This window comes from Pteropus medius, unplaced genomic scaffold, assembly GCF_902729225.1.
Source record: "Pteropus medius unplaced genomic scaffold, Ma_sr-lr_union100, whole genome shotgun sequence".
Classification (NCBI taxonomy): domain Eukaryota; kingdom Metazoa; phylum Chordata; class Mammalia; order Chiroptera; family Pteropodidae; genus Pteropus; species Pteropus medius.
Window position 1 is genome coordinate 22,571,859 of NW_024349801.1, and position 13,087 is coordinate 22,584,945.

General features: G+C 42.2%; 2 protein-coding genes across 2 annotated transcripts in view; one reads left to right on the forward strand and one right to left on the reverse strand.

Moving 5' to 3' along the window:
• Positions 1-1,303: 1,303 nt before the first annotated feature.
• On the reverse strand, positions 1,304-4,662 carry LOC120622677 (wiskott-Aldrich syndrome protein homolog 1-like). The gene is made up of 2 exons (XM_039888204.1): positions 4,335-4,662; positions 1,304-2,418 (listed from the first exon to the last, which is right to left on the reverse strand). Exons 1-2 carry the CDS (start codon positions 4,635-4,637, stop codon positions 2,380-2,382), a joined length of 342 nt encoding a protein of 113 aa, XP_039744138.1. The 5' UTR covers positions 4,638-4,662; the 3' UTR covers positions 1,304-2,379.
• FBN1 (fibrillin 1) overlaps positions 3,668-13,087 on the forward strand; it is a 219,621-nt gene continuing 210,201 nt past the window's right edge. Inside the window, exons 1-2 of the mRNA XM_039888195.1 lie at positions 3,668-3,824; positions 4,455-4,799. Coding sequence (XP_039744129.1) covers positions 4,636-4,799 — 164 coding nt within the window. The 5' untranslated portion in view covers positions 3,668-3,824; positions 4,455-4,635. The remainder of the gene's footprint in view (positions 3,825-4,454; positions 4,800-13,087) is intronic.

Below are 13,087 nucleotides of genomic sequence, written 5' to 3' on the forward strand. Positions count from 1 at the left end.
TTATTTATTTATTTATTTATTTATTTTATGTCTGACTGTCTGACAAACATTTTTGCTCCCAATTTTTGATAATAGTGTTTTGGTCATCTTTTATAGAGTAACCCCTTTCCCATAGCATGCATTCTTGTTGGAACTATCTATCAAGATCCTCTATCATCCCATGGCCAAGATTGTGGGCAGGTTCCTTAAGCTAGCAAGGGAAATCAGACCCTAGAATTTGCATTTGAACCTTGAGAGATCTGGCAAAAGGACCAAAATGGTTGGCACTGAGTCACCCAAACAGTATCATCCTGAAGAGAGTTCTCCATTTGTTTCTGCTGCTTCTTTCCAGAACTGCATTATTTCTCATCTTATTCTAAAGTCAGGTTCAATGAGCCGTCTCATAACCTGATATTACTTTAAGTATTTTTTTTTCTTTTTGCTTAAATTGTCCAGTTAGTTTTGTTGTTTGCAGACAGAGAACCCTTACTGACACAAGTATTTATTTAGGAGATATGAAGTGATGAGAGTGTTCTTGAAGCTAAAAATACCAGAAGATTTTATATGATCAAGCAACAACCAATAAACTAGTTATATTTCATAATAGTTTTTAAGACACTGTACAAGTTTCCTTGAATAAATAATGCAACTGTGTCCTTAAGGATATATAATCCAGCTAAGGGAGAACAGCACAATGACTACAGAAAAATATATATAGCTCACTATAACAATATAATAAATAACCCAATTGCTAGTGCCTAATGATCTTGGCACATAGCAGGCATACTATAGTGATGTATTGTAATTAATAAATCATTAAATGAATGATTCAGTTAATAAGATCAGTAAAGTTTGAACAAGAGAGAGACCTCATGAGCTAAAACTCCTCATGAACAGAAAGAATTTGAGCAGATGCTCTTAGGATGGATAGAATTATTTGAAATGAAGAGAAAGGACAACAGAATTCTAGTCTATGAACTTATTTTGCAAACAATGTTATAATTTATGATAAGTTTAGAGAAAGATGGCTCCTGAATCATCTGGCATCAAGAAAATCTTATTGCAAAGATTTTCTTTATTTGTTACAGAACTTTGTTACTAGTAGCATGCTACTCTAATATATGTTGATTGCCTCGATTATGGGAATATTTCTTACATATTTAAAAATGCATTTCCCTTTCAGTAATTAGTTTTTTTTCCCGTCCCCTACAGATCTTCCATCATTATGGTTAATGGTAGAAGTCATGAGACTTATTGTCTGAAGAAGATAGTATATGGCCTAGAGATGCTGCCCCACATGGAAAAGGATGCAGAAAGCCTTTTACTAGAGGAAGTGGCCAAGGAAAAAAGAGGAGAAAGCAGTGGGGGAGGTGGGAGTTGGGAAAGGCCAGAAGCAAGCATTTAATCTAAATATCTCCCTTTGAGATGAAACCCTGGAAAGCAAGTTAGGTTGAGTCATGGATAATAGAAATGCACAGAAATGCTGGAAGGTGGAGGGGGGTGGATTTGAAGGGTACCAGGGTTTACTCTTTGCTTTGTGGGCAAAAGTCTTAGAAAAGCCCTTAGAGCAGTTGCTGCTGTTCAACATATCACTGAGTGGAAGATTCTAAGAGAGTACAGAGTGTCTCACATGCTGCTGGAGTGTAGGGAAAGCAGGCAGAGTTTCCAGATTTCCCAGAGGGTGCAAAATGTCCATTCCACTGGTGGACAGGACAAGATCTTCCTATATCTCCAATAGCCCTCTCCTGAGCCGCCGTCCCTCTGCTCAGACCCTTTTCCCAATCTGAACAACTCCCTTACCTCTCCTTGCCTGGGAACTTTTAAAAATGCCGTGGTTAAGGTTCCACCCCAGACTATTTAAATTAGAACCTTTGGAGGTTGAGTCCTGGTGCCAGATTTTTTTAAAAAAATCCAGGTCTTTCTACTAGAATGCTACCCTAATTAGAGTTTAGTCATGTATTTGGAATTAAGTTAAACATCACTTCTTCAGGGAAGCCTTCTCTGATCAGCCTCAACCTAGGTCAAGTTTCCCTTTTATATATTATCTAAGCAAATATCCAGTAGTTCTCTCTCTTGGCTTTTAACAATTGGGACATCATTTGTTTCAAGTCTACATTTTCTTGTTGACAGCCTGGGGAGAAACATTTCTGCCTTGCTCACCAAGGAGCCTAGTTCAACCATGCACCAACTGGGACATGATTAGTACTCAGTAAATAATTTCTTGAACAAATGATCGCCTCTACTCAATCAAGGGTGTGTGAACAAGGCTCCAATTTATGAATATGCTAAGCAAATATTTGCAGGTGTGACCTTAAACTAGACCCCGTACTTATAGGACTATGATTTCAAATGGGCTCATAGTTTTGACAATTTCATTGTTTTCTTCTTTAAGTTCACATGTTATTGTAGTTCAGCAGGCTCATCTTCACCGTTATGAACCTGTGTGGTAAACATTGTTATTCACAAGTTGCAATTTAAATAACTTGCCCCAGTCCCTAAACCCTATTATCTGGACACAAATAACTACAAATAAGGAAAACTCCCTTCAACTGGATTTGTTTCTGCTGAGCTCTTATTCTGGCTTGACAGCTGTTGGCTGATACCCGGGGATTTCCTGGGGGTCTCTAGTTCCAGCGGCCAGGGCCCAGGGTGCGATTTTCTTCCCTCCTAAACCATTATAGGGTGCAGGCAACACCAGACCTTATCTATATAAGGATGCCATAAAACTATATTCTCCAAAGTCACTATGCCTTGCTAGTCCTGGAAGGCAGCCAGGTGTGTGTGTGTGTGTGTGTGTGTGTGTGTGTGTGTGTGTGTGTGTGTGGGTGCATGTCTTGGGGGAGGTGAAATAGGGTCATCTAGGAGAAATAGGGTTGTCTAGTCCTAGCTGTGGGCTGGGCAAGAGGACCATCCCTTCACCGCCCCCATCCCAATTCCCAGGTTCGAACATTCACAGATCTCTAGGTCAAAATCGGACTCAGACTCTTGGAGCATCCTATCCAGCCTGAGTGGCTTGAACGCAGCCTCAGAAGAGCCGCGCCTGGAGTGGGCTCTCGACGCCTGAGCGGCAAGTGGCGGCGGACTTCCTCCCCCTGCCCACACATCAGCTCTTGCCGCGGCCCTAGCCCGCGACGCTCCCAGCCCCAGCCTCCCGGCCTCCCCGCCTCCGGCCTCTGCTTGGTGCCTGGCCCGAGAGGCGCAGTGAGGAGGCGCGGTCAGCGAGAGCGGGTGTCCTCTCGCGCCAGGGCCGCCGGGGCCTCCGGGGCCGCGGTTTCCAGCACGCGTTCTTGGTGCAGGTGGCACAGATTTCTGCGCCCTCCGGGCTTCCCAGATCATGGGAGAGGCTAATCTTGGGTCTTGACCTCCTAGCCGCAGAGTGGGCTAAACCACTACTCCACTTCTTCCCATTCCCTCAACATCTCATCCCAAAACGAACAATCCCAGGCCGGGCAGGACCCGATCACCTCTGCCTCCTCCCACTTCACTAATCCTGCGAGTGAGGGAGGCCCCTGCGCCGAGGCGGTGGCTGGCAAAGGGAAGTGGAAAGGGAGGATGGATGGGGCCGAGGGGTGGGGTGGTGATGAGGGGGATGTAGGGGGGTGTCATTTTCTTTTTCTTTCTTTTTTTTAAAAAAGTATTTCTCTCGCGAGAAACCACTGCGCAGACGATACTTGAAGAGGTGGGGAAAGGAGGGGGCGCGGGAGCCGCGGCAGAGGCTGTGGGTGCCACGGGAGGACAGGCGGCCACAGTTGGGACAGCTGCTGGCGGAGCGGGGCAGCGGCTGCCGCGGCCAGGACCAAGGGACAGCTGCCGCCTCCTCCGGAGCCAGAGCCACCGCTTTTCCAGTGGGTGCAGCCGGGGTCTCGACAGGGGTCGGGCAGCCAGTGGGGCTGGAGCTCCAGCCACGGAGGCTTTTGCGTTTGCGCCGCGCTGAGGGCAGGGGCAGGGACGGGGGTGAGGGGCTGTCCTGGAACGTCCACAGCTGGCGCTGGCCCTCCCCTGCCTGACAGCTTCCTGGCCAGGGGCTCCCGGTGCCGGGCCCGCGTCAGATGCTCGGGGGGCGGTGGCAGCGCCCTGAGCCGGCCCGGGACGGCGCGGCGGGCTTCCAGCCCCGCGGCTTGGCGGAGGGGACAGGCTAGGGAGCTGGGGCGTTCAGAGCGCGCGTGGCGCGCAATTCGTGCCATTAAAAAATAAATCCAGGTAGCTCGCCCCGGGGATTTAGGACCTCTCGGGACATGGGTACTTTGCTGCGCGCTTTGCAGGCGGCGTCCCGGAGGCCGTGGGGTTGGCTGGAGCCGCTGCCGCCGGGGGCCTGGGCATTTGAGCCAGCTGTGGACCAAACGGTCTTAACTTACCCTAAGTAACTGCGCCACGCGCAGGCGGCGCGCAGCCTGGGCTCGGGAATCGGGACCGCGAAGCTTCAGCATCCCGATGCCCTGAATGTCCCCCCCGCCTCGGCGATTTGTCTGTTGCAGCTGGCACGGGCCGCCTGAAGTGGGAGCAGCGCCTGGAGAAGGCGGGAGGAGCCCGGCCCCGGGGACGGGCGGCGGGAGAGCGGGACCCCGGCGGCGCGGCGCGCTTAAGGGCGCAGCGGCGGCCGCGGAGCGAGCCCGGGGCACGGCGACAGGCGGCGGGAGCCGGCAGCCGCTCGGCATCATGCGGAGAGGGGGGCTGCTGGAGTTCGCCCTGGGATTTACCGTGCTCTTAGCGTCCTACACGAGCCATGGGGCGGACACCAATTTGGAGGCTGGGAACGTGAAGGAAACCAGAGCCAGCCGGGCCAAGAGAAGAGGCGGCGGAGGACACGACGCGCTTAAAGGGTAATGGAACGGGCCAGCGCCTTCGGTGTGGGTTTCCCCTCCCTCTTCTCCCTAGTATCAAGATCCAGAGAAACTGACAGTCGACTCGCAATGGTAGAACTACGGATTCTTAACAAGACCTCCTGGGGGCACCTTAGAGGTGCAAGGGTTACCCAGTCCTCAACGCATTCGAGGCTAAATCACCTTGCTACTACTCTAAGGATTTCTGCCCCAGAGGCGATGTCATAGTTAAAAGGAATCTTGGGCCATTGTCGAGGCTGATTTTAGGAAGCTAGAGGGTTCTTTGAGGAAGAAGGGGAGGAGCTGTGACTGAGAAGGGGAGAGTCCATTTCTTTCCTTTCATACCAATTCTGGTTGGGTTTAGGGGAAAGTACTTTCCTTGTGGGCATCCTTGCAGATGCTCCATTTATTTGTAAGGGAACAAGGAAAAGAAGAGGTTCCAATGACAGACAGCCAGAGAAGACATACAGTTAATGATTGGCTCTTCTCTAAGTTATGCTGATTAAAATTAGGAACTGGGTTTTCTGGATGATAACTGTTCTTCAGATGTCTGCACTGGAAGCAGATCAAGGCAACAGTTTCTGAGAACTTGTTTTTAGGTTGTACTGAGGCAGTCATGCTGCTGTGACCTTAAACGGGTTTTTTTTAAACTAATGGTGTATGTGTTATATACGTGCAACCGAGCATATCACCAGCTTCCTATGTCACTATTACAGAAAATGTTTCAGCAAGAAATATTTAAAATAGGCAGGTTGACTGTATAAGGATTTTTAGTTTCATGAATTTAAGAAGGGTGGAATACACTTCTTTTAAAATTGTTCAGATTGAAAGAGAAACCTCTTTCTGAGATTGTTTAAATTTAAGCCTCCAGAGAAGCAGCAGGATGGATTGTAAATGACCCATTTTATCTCCTTGGAGGAGCCTGTTAAATGAACCCAAAACAGGAAACACACAGAGATTTTCTATTAAGTTCTTACGATTCTCATTGTCACTCTTTTTTTTTTTTTGAGCAGTTCTGTAGTTCGATTATAGGGCCCTGAGTGACCAAGTGATGTTGTTCATTGGGATATATGGCTGAATGGTTCACTTATTCTTTTCTGTTATGGGCTGTTTTAATTATAGATGTAGTGTAATTTGTGTTTGTATGGCCCAGGTAGGAAAGAAAAAGTGCAGTAAACTGACAGATCAGTTTTTGAGTCCTCGTCTAGACTGGGGACAGGATGATTGTCAGAGCCAAGAACTTAGGCTGTGGTAAAATATGCATGATTTTCCGACCCCAGGAAATAGTTTTGATTAATTTAGTTCCGTCTTGGTCTTTGTGGAAAATAAACGGAGGATTCTAACAATGCTGGAAAGAAAATTTGCTTATCATAGTAAACCTAATTTTGATCAGGCAGCAGGCATTTACTGCTCTGTGTGCAAGGCCAATGATAAGTTCAATAGATGGACAGAAACTCTTAAAAGGACCTCTTTTAGTCCAGCATTTTTCCTTCAAAAATATTTCTGCGGTATGATATTATTTTAATGTCTAAGCTTGATGCCATTGTTTCTATAGAGAGAGAGGAAGTGGGGGTTTAATTCTCTGGTTGAAGGTCTGCAGGGAGACTTCAGGCCTGGCCAGACGTTTGTCTCATTTCTATGTGCTATCACAACCAGCAACCAGCATGTTTCCCTAGGAGGCACAGACTCAATGTGAAAACAAACTAAGCTTTACTTCTTAACAGAATGTCCACACTTTTACTCACACCAGCACTTCTGTTAGGTTTTACATTTTTTTATGACTATCAAGAGATAACCTTCTCTGTTCCTCATAGTATTTGGTTACTAACACAGATGTGACACTCTTGCAAACTATTTATAAAGCCTTGCTAAAGTTGTGGTATTAAATTGAACAGCGATTATGACTGTTTCTAATTCTCATGTTATCTTTAAGATTTTACACATATATAGAGGTTTTAAAAAGAATTAGTTAGCCTTTATAGTATAATAATATATGTTAATATAATATGGTTTAATATAATAATGAATCTATAACAAAGGTATAATATAATTTAAAAATTTTATAATTCTCATGTTATCTATATATGTATGTATATGTATATATTTGGGGACATAAAAATGATAATTTAAAAAGATATACAATTAAAAATATTTCTCCACCTACCTTTCAGAGACCATTTTCTTGTGCACATTTTTAGATATAGGTATATACATATACACATAAATATGTATGTATCTATGCATATACATATGTGTATCCTTTTTACTACATGGAATATACTGTCTATACTTTTCTGAACCTTGCTCACGTTTATATATCTTTAGTGCCTCCATCTATAACTCAAATGGCTCAACCTCACGCATTCTCTTGTATAGAATTCTGTAATGTGGCTAGAATAGTTCCCTAATGATGTCTCTTTAGATTATACTATTTTTTTTTTTTTTTGCTATCACCAACATTGTACTACATGCCTGAGTGTGTACATGTAAAAATTTATGGAGTACAAATTAATAAAAATAGGACTCCTGGGTCAAAGGTTTTCTAATTCATTTAAAATAAACAGCAGTTCTGATATTAAATTTGAGTAACATTTAAAATGTATTCTTTCTGCTTATTGCTGTTACAGTCTCACATGAATAAGTCTTTGAACCATGCCCTGCTGTAGAAATCATCAAGGAAAGCAGTTGTGTGTTACATTTTTCCAGTTATTGCTTAGAATTTCTATTTTTGCTAGTTAAAATATTACCAGCTTAAAAACTAACCACTTTGACTACAGTAAAACTGTTTACCATTTTAATGGAAATGCACAGTTTATGAAGTGAAAGTGATTTGTAACCCCTAAGTCTGCCTGATGTCCAGTTGGTGGCAGCAGCTTTCAGCACCTCACTAATATTTCCTCTAGTTAAAAGGCACTTTAAGCTCATCAGTGTCTGCTGTGCACTGATCTAGTCTCTCCTACAAATACTGCCCTCTTGTCTTTTCCTGATGTGACAGGTAACTACAGAATTTGCCTTGGTGTTCTTCTTGGTATATGTATTTCTATCCTGTCAGCTCCCTCACTTCACAGACTAGAGACCTGCCTAGTTTTTCTTCTTTGGGTGTATGGTCCTAGCTTGTCTTTCTCTCCTTCCATCCTGTTGCAGGTGTTTTTTTTTTGTTTTTCCTTCCCACTGGGCAGCAGAAGTTGTTCCACAGTGGAAATTTAAGCATCCTCAAGTTTCTTCCCAGTTTTTGCTGTGTTTTCTTAGAGTAAATTGCCAATTTCTGTTTTTACAGAAATTTTTTTTAATGGAATGAGTGTGGTCAACATTCACTCTGTAAAAATTGCATTTTTCTCTATTTTGAAATGAGAATTTTGCAAGTTTCAGAAATGTTTTCAAATAATAAATGTATAGTAGTTTTCCTTTGCTTGGTTGTTGCTTAACATGTGTGAAATGATTTTATGAGAAATAATAAAATTCTAGTTTTCTTGTTTGAATTTCAGTTCGTAAGAGTTTTTCTCAGCCAAATTCTTGAGTTTTGTGATTAGGCAAAAAGTGTGGGAGACAATTCAATTTAAAAAACACACAACTCTACTTGAATAGCAGTAGATGTGCACCATTATTTATGATTGCCGTATTGCTTTAGCTTCAAATAAGGAAATATTACAGTTTCTTGTCAAAGGCAAAACTTCTTTAGAGTAAAACCCCCTTTTCCTAAATCTCTGATAAGGTGGATTGAGAACTTCTATCTTTGTTACCTAGTTTATAAGTGTATGGGACTGGTTGTTATTTCACACAAGTTGTCCCCTTGCGCATGATTCCTTTTGGTCTTTGTTTATTTGTTTATTTTTTCCAGAGGTCTTGTTCCCAGAAAAATACATGTGGAACAGTTCATACACAGGGTAGATTATGTGATGGGAAACTCCTAGGGATTAATTACACAGAAGTCTGCTATTAAAATAAAGAATGTTAACAGGGAACACAGAAAAAGTTCTGTAGACTTTATAAAGCCCATTTTACTTTACAAAGAGGACTTCAGGACTTCATCTGAAGTCAGATAGGCTAATATTTAAATATGGGGAAAATACTCCTGCAGTGATATGGTTTGTCTCTGCATTTATTGAAAAGATTAAACTAAATTATTGAGCCATCATTAAAAAAAAAAAAAGGTATTCTTACGTAGAAGTTTTCAGCAATTCCATATTTTAAACAAGAGATGGAGACAAAATATTTATGTGACTCATTTCATAACATTTAAGACACAGGCGTTGTTTACAAATTGCCTAAGTTGTTGGTATTACAAATTAATTAAAACATGCATCAACCTCTAGTGAGGTGAGGTCAGGACTGACAGAAATGGAAGTACAGACATATCTTTAAACTTATTTGGAATTTTAAAGAATATTGAAATGTTTCTTTCTCATCTTGTGTAGAAGATACTTAAAAAGATTATAGATTACACCAGTGACTCTATTCAAGCAAAATATTGAACCTAGGAGCTGGGCACATGGTAGGTGTTCGTTCAGTAGACAGTTTTTGAATGTCTGACCAATTTTGACTGGGTAAGGTAAATTATATAAATTAGAGTTTGGAGAAAGTATATGAGAGAAATGAAGGAAAATTTGAGTGAAAAAGGCATGAAGTGAAAAGGATATGAAGTGTTTGTGATTGAGGGACATTGAATACAATAAGGCAGAGTTTGCATTGCATAGCTCCAAGGGATTGAGCTCATAGTGTTACCTATGAAAGCAGTGCCCTTGGAGTTGTGCAGTATGCAACTTGGTGTGCCTGTCTATAGATAGTCATTGTCAGTGTGGGAGAGGGACTAAAGGACATATAACAATACTACCTGATAGTTGTGAAAGGTGAAGTTTGAGTTATTAAAGGATTCTAAGATGAGAATATGATCAGATCTTTACCACTCTGGCAGAAGTGGAAAAGGTATATGGTTTAGAGCAGGGGTCCCCCACCCCATAGGCCATGGACTGGTACCTGGTCTGTGGCCTGTTAGGAACCAGGCCGCACAGCAGGAGGTGAGCGGTGGGCAAGCTTCATCTGTATTTGTAGCCACCACTCAGCGCTAGCATCACCACCTCAGCTTCATCTCAGATCATCAGGCATTAGATTCTCATAAGAGCACCAGTCTCTGGTGCCAAAAAGGTTGAGAACCACTGGTTTAGAGAGTAGGGAGACTAGAGACAAGGATATTTGGGAGACTAATATAGTAATCAGGGTGAGCGTGGATGATGGCCTCAGTAATGGCAGTGGAGGGGGAGAAGAAGAGGCTCTAGCATGTTCCAGAAGTAACGCTCACAGTACATGACCACTAGGTTGTGAGAGGCAAAGGGGACAAGGCACTTAGGATGCTCCCACCTCCATATATACTGAAACTATTGTATGTAAAAACATTATAGCTCCATTAGGAACAAAATCATTCCTAGTCCTCTACTCAAAGAAACAATCTATTTTCATCTGTGAGTGTTTTGGTTACCTTATTGCTATGTAACAAATTACCCCCAAACCGAGTGGCTTAAACCAACAATTTTATTATTTCTTATGATTCTGCAGGCCAGGAATTTGGACAGGGCACAGAGAGGAACCTTGTCTCTGCTCCCTATAATGTCTGTTGGGGCTGGAATGAGCAAGATGACTTCTTCATGTGTGTTTCTCATTCTGTGATCATGGACTGGCGCCTACAGCCCTGTTTACTTTGGTGTGGTTTAACTAAATGGACAGATAGGGGAGGAGAATAAAGGAAGCAAGGGTCACTTGTCTGGTTTTGCTAGGGGACTTCCAGGTTTTAAAGCTCTCTCCTATATGATCTCCTGCCTGGGCCTGCCCCTGCGGATGGAGCCACTGAGTGTGTGTTTTCAAATGGAGAAACTGAGCCCCAGGTACAGCCAGGCCTTGCTCAGGGTATCCATGGGGCTGAATCTTGAGTAATAGCCTCTTGATCCCGAATCACATGCTTTAAGCCCAAGTGTTGACTGCAGAACTGACTTGCATGGCTGAAAGCTGGTCAGAAGTTGCTCGATGGGCTCATGTTAATCATCGTAGGCTGCAGTCCTCAGTTCTCTTTCATATTGTCTCAGATTGTCCTCCTCTCCGCATGGCCTCGTTATATGGACTTATAGCAGCATAGCCAGGATCCCAAGAGCACAAGAGTGGAAGTGACCAGACTGTCTTCAAACTTAGTTTGGAATTGCATGGACCGGAATTCTATGCAAGTCACAGGCCTTGCCCAGGTTCAAGGGTGTGGACCGATAAGACCTACTTCTTGATTTGAGGAGCAACATGTGTCTGTGGGGAGAGGAGGAATTTTGAGAGACATCTTTGGAGACAAGCTGTGATAGTGAAGGAATGGGTTTTTGAGAAAGATAATCAGATATTTTAAATTTTAATTCTAACTCGATTGAGTCTGATTGGCTTAGTTCCCCAATGAAGATACCTCATTGTATTTTGCTACTGTGACTTCATAATGAAAAGCACTGTATGAACAATGTGTCTCCATGATCAGTTAGACTAGTGTTAAGGGCACTGTTCTTAGCTTGTCCACAGTTCTGCATTTAAAGAATTCATAAACCCTGGGAATAAGATTATAGTTCCAATAAACTGGCCAGTTTTGTTTTGTTCAAATAGAAGAACTGAAAAACTCCTAAATTTCTCCCTTTTTTTTTTTTACTTTCTAAGAGACTCAGGGACACATTCAATGCATAATCACTTTAATTAACTTCGGTGTTTGGTATGTTTTGCCTTCTATATGGGATTTTACTTTCAGTTTCTATTATTAGCCCAATTTTTACATATATGTTGGGATAATTCACTTCAAAAATTGTTTTCTTTTTTGAATCAGGAGTATAATTAATAAAAAAGATATGCAATTGCTAATAGAATTGGCGTAGTTATCTGAACTCTATTATTGTCATAAATGGAATAGCCACATTGTTAATAGAATATAACTGGATTACGAATATAGCCAAGTTTCGATTGTGGATCCAATACTCTGTTATATCAAATCTTAGTTTTAAGTTCTTGTGACTTTACCACTTTCTCAAGTGTTTTTTTTTTTGTTGTTGTTGTTGAAGTTATCACTGAGTATATTTATTCAGCCCCCTCAGAGCGGAAGAGAGAGAGGAAAGTTCCCTATCTTCACCATTCTCAGCTGAAGATGTATTCCAGACATCAGGCAGTCTCAGAGTGGGAGAACTGCTCCGTTAGACAAGTTATTTGGTTCAGTGTTTTGAAGGGTTGTGAATTCCTAGACCATCAGTCATACTTACATTCAAATATAAGTATCCAAACACATCTAAGTTCAAATATAGTACAACCATTTTATGATGTTGGTGTTGGGAGACAGGATTTATGTCGGCCTTATGGACACATTATGTCTGCTGCTAAGTTCTTAAGTTCTTAGTTTTGAACCGAAATATTATGATATCTCTGTTAATAAAGAGAACGTATTCCAGAGACAGGTTTTAGTTTTATTTTGTTTTGTTTTTCTGTTTCTTCTCCTTTTCCTCCATCTTCCTCTTTTCCTTCTTTGTCATCGATATCTTCTCCTTTTCTTTTTTTCTTCTTCACTGTCATCTCTATTTTGTTCTTCGTTAGTAATTTCATAAGCTGAGCTAGAAATAAAATAGGGAGAATAGGAATATCAAATAAGGGTTAGAGCACTAAGGAAATTACATTCTAAGTAAAATGTTAAATTTTTTACCTGGGGGGTCTTTTTTCTTCAAAAAGAAAAACAGAATTTTTTGTTAGTGGAGAGAAAGAGAAAGATTGAGTGGGCAGGAGAGGAGAGTGAGAAGGAAGTTCTGGAGTGGAGTCTGGTCAGCCGGTGGAGCTGAATTGGACAGAAAAGATGCCAGGTGCTGACAGATATTAATGACAGCTCCCTCGGTCCTGGCAGCCTTGGTACCAGTGACCTGTGGCCTTAACCAGCCTGTGCAGGGGACTGAGGGCTTTTGGAAGAGAGTCAGGGTATGAAAGAAAGATAGACACTTGGATGACAGAAAAGATTCCTGTAAAAAAATTAGAGGAATATAGTGGAAAAATAGGTTAATCCATCATTTATTATGCACCTATGTAAAGTTTGGTGCATCCTGCTCTTTCCATGGATAATAGTTTATTGTCTACCGTTCCTCTACCTATTTAGTGCTAATTTATGATTGTGTAATCAGATCTTAATAGGTGCCTTCGATGAATAACTTTTAAAGACTCTTTGTTTTACGTTTTTTTAAAGATGAATTCATGACTCAGATCTTCCTCTATAGTCAGACCATTCATCTTTATAAAAATATTACAAT

Bases quoted from the DNA above. Each gene is read 5' to 3' on its own strand.
- LOC120622677 (XM_039888204.1), bottom strand. From the start codon at position 4,637: ATGATGCCGAGCGGCTGCCGGCTCCCGCCGCCTGTCGCCGTGCCCCGG. The intron at 2,419-4,334 runs GTAAGTTAAGAC...TTTACCACACAG, and splicing joins GCGTGGCGCAGTTACTTAGG to GTTCATAACGGTGAAGATGA.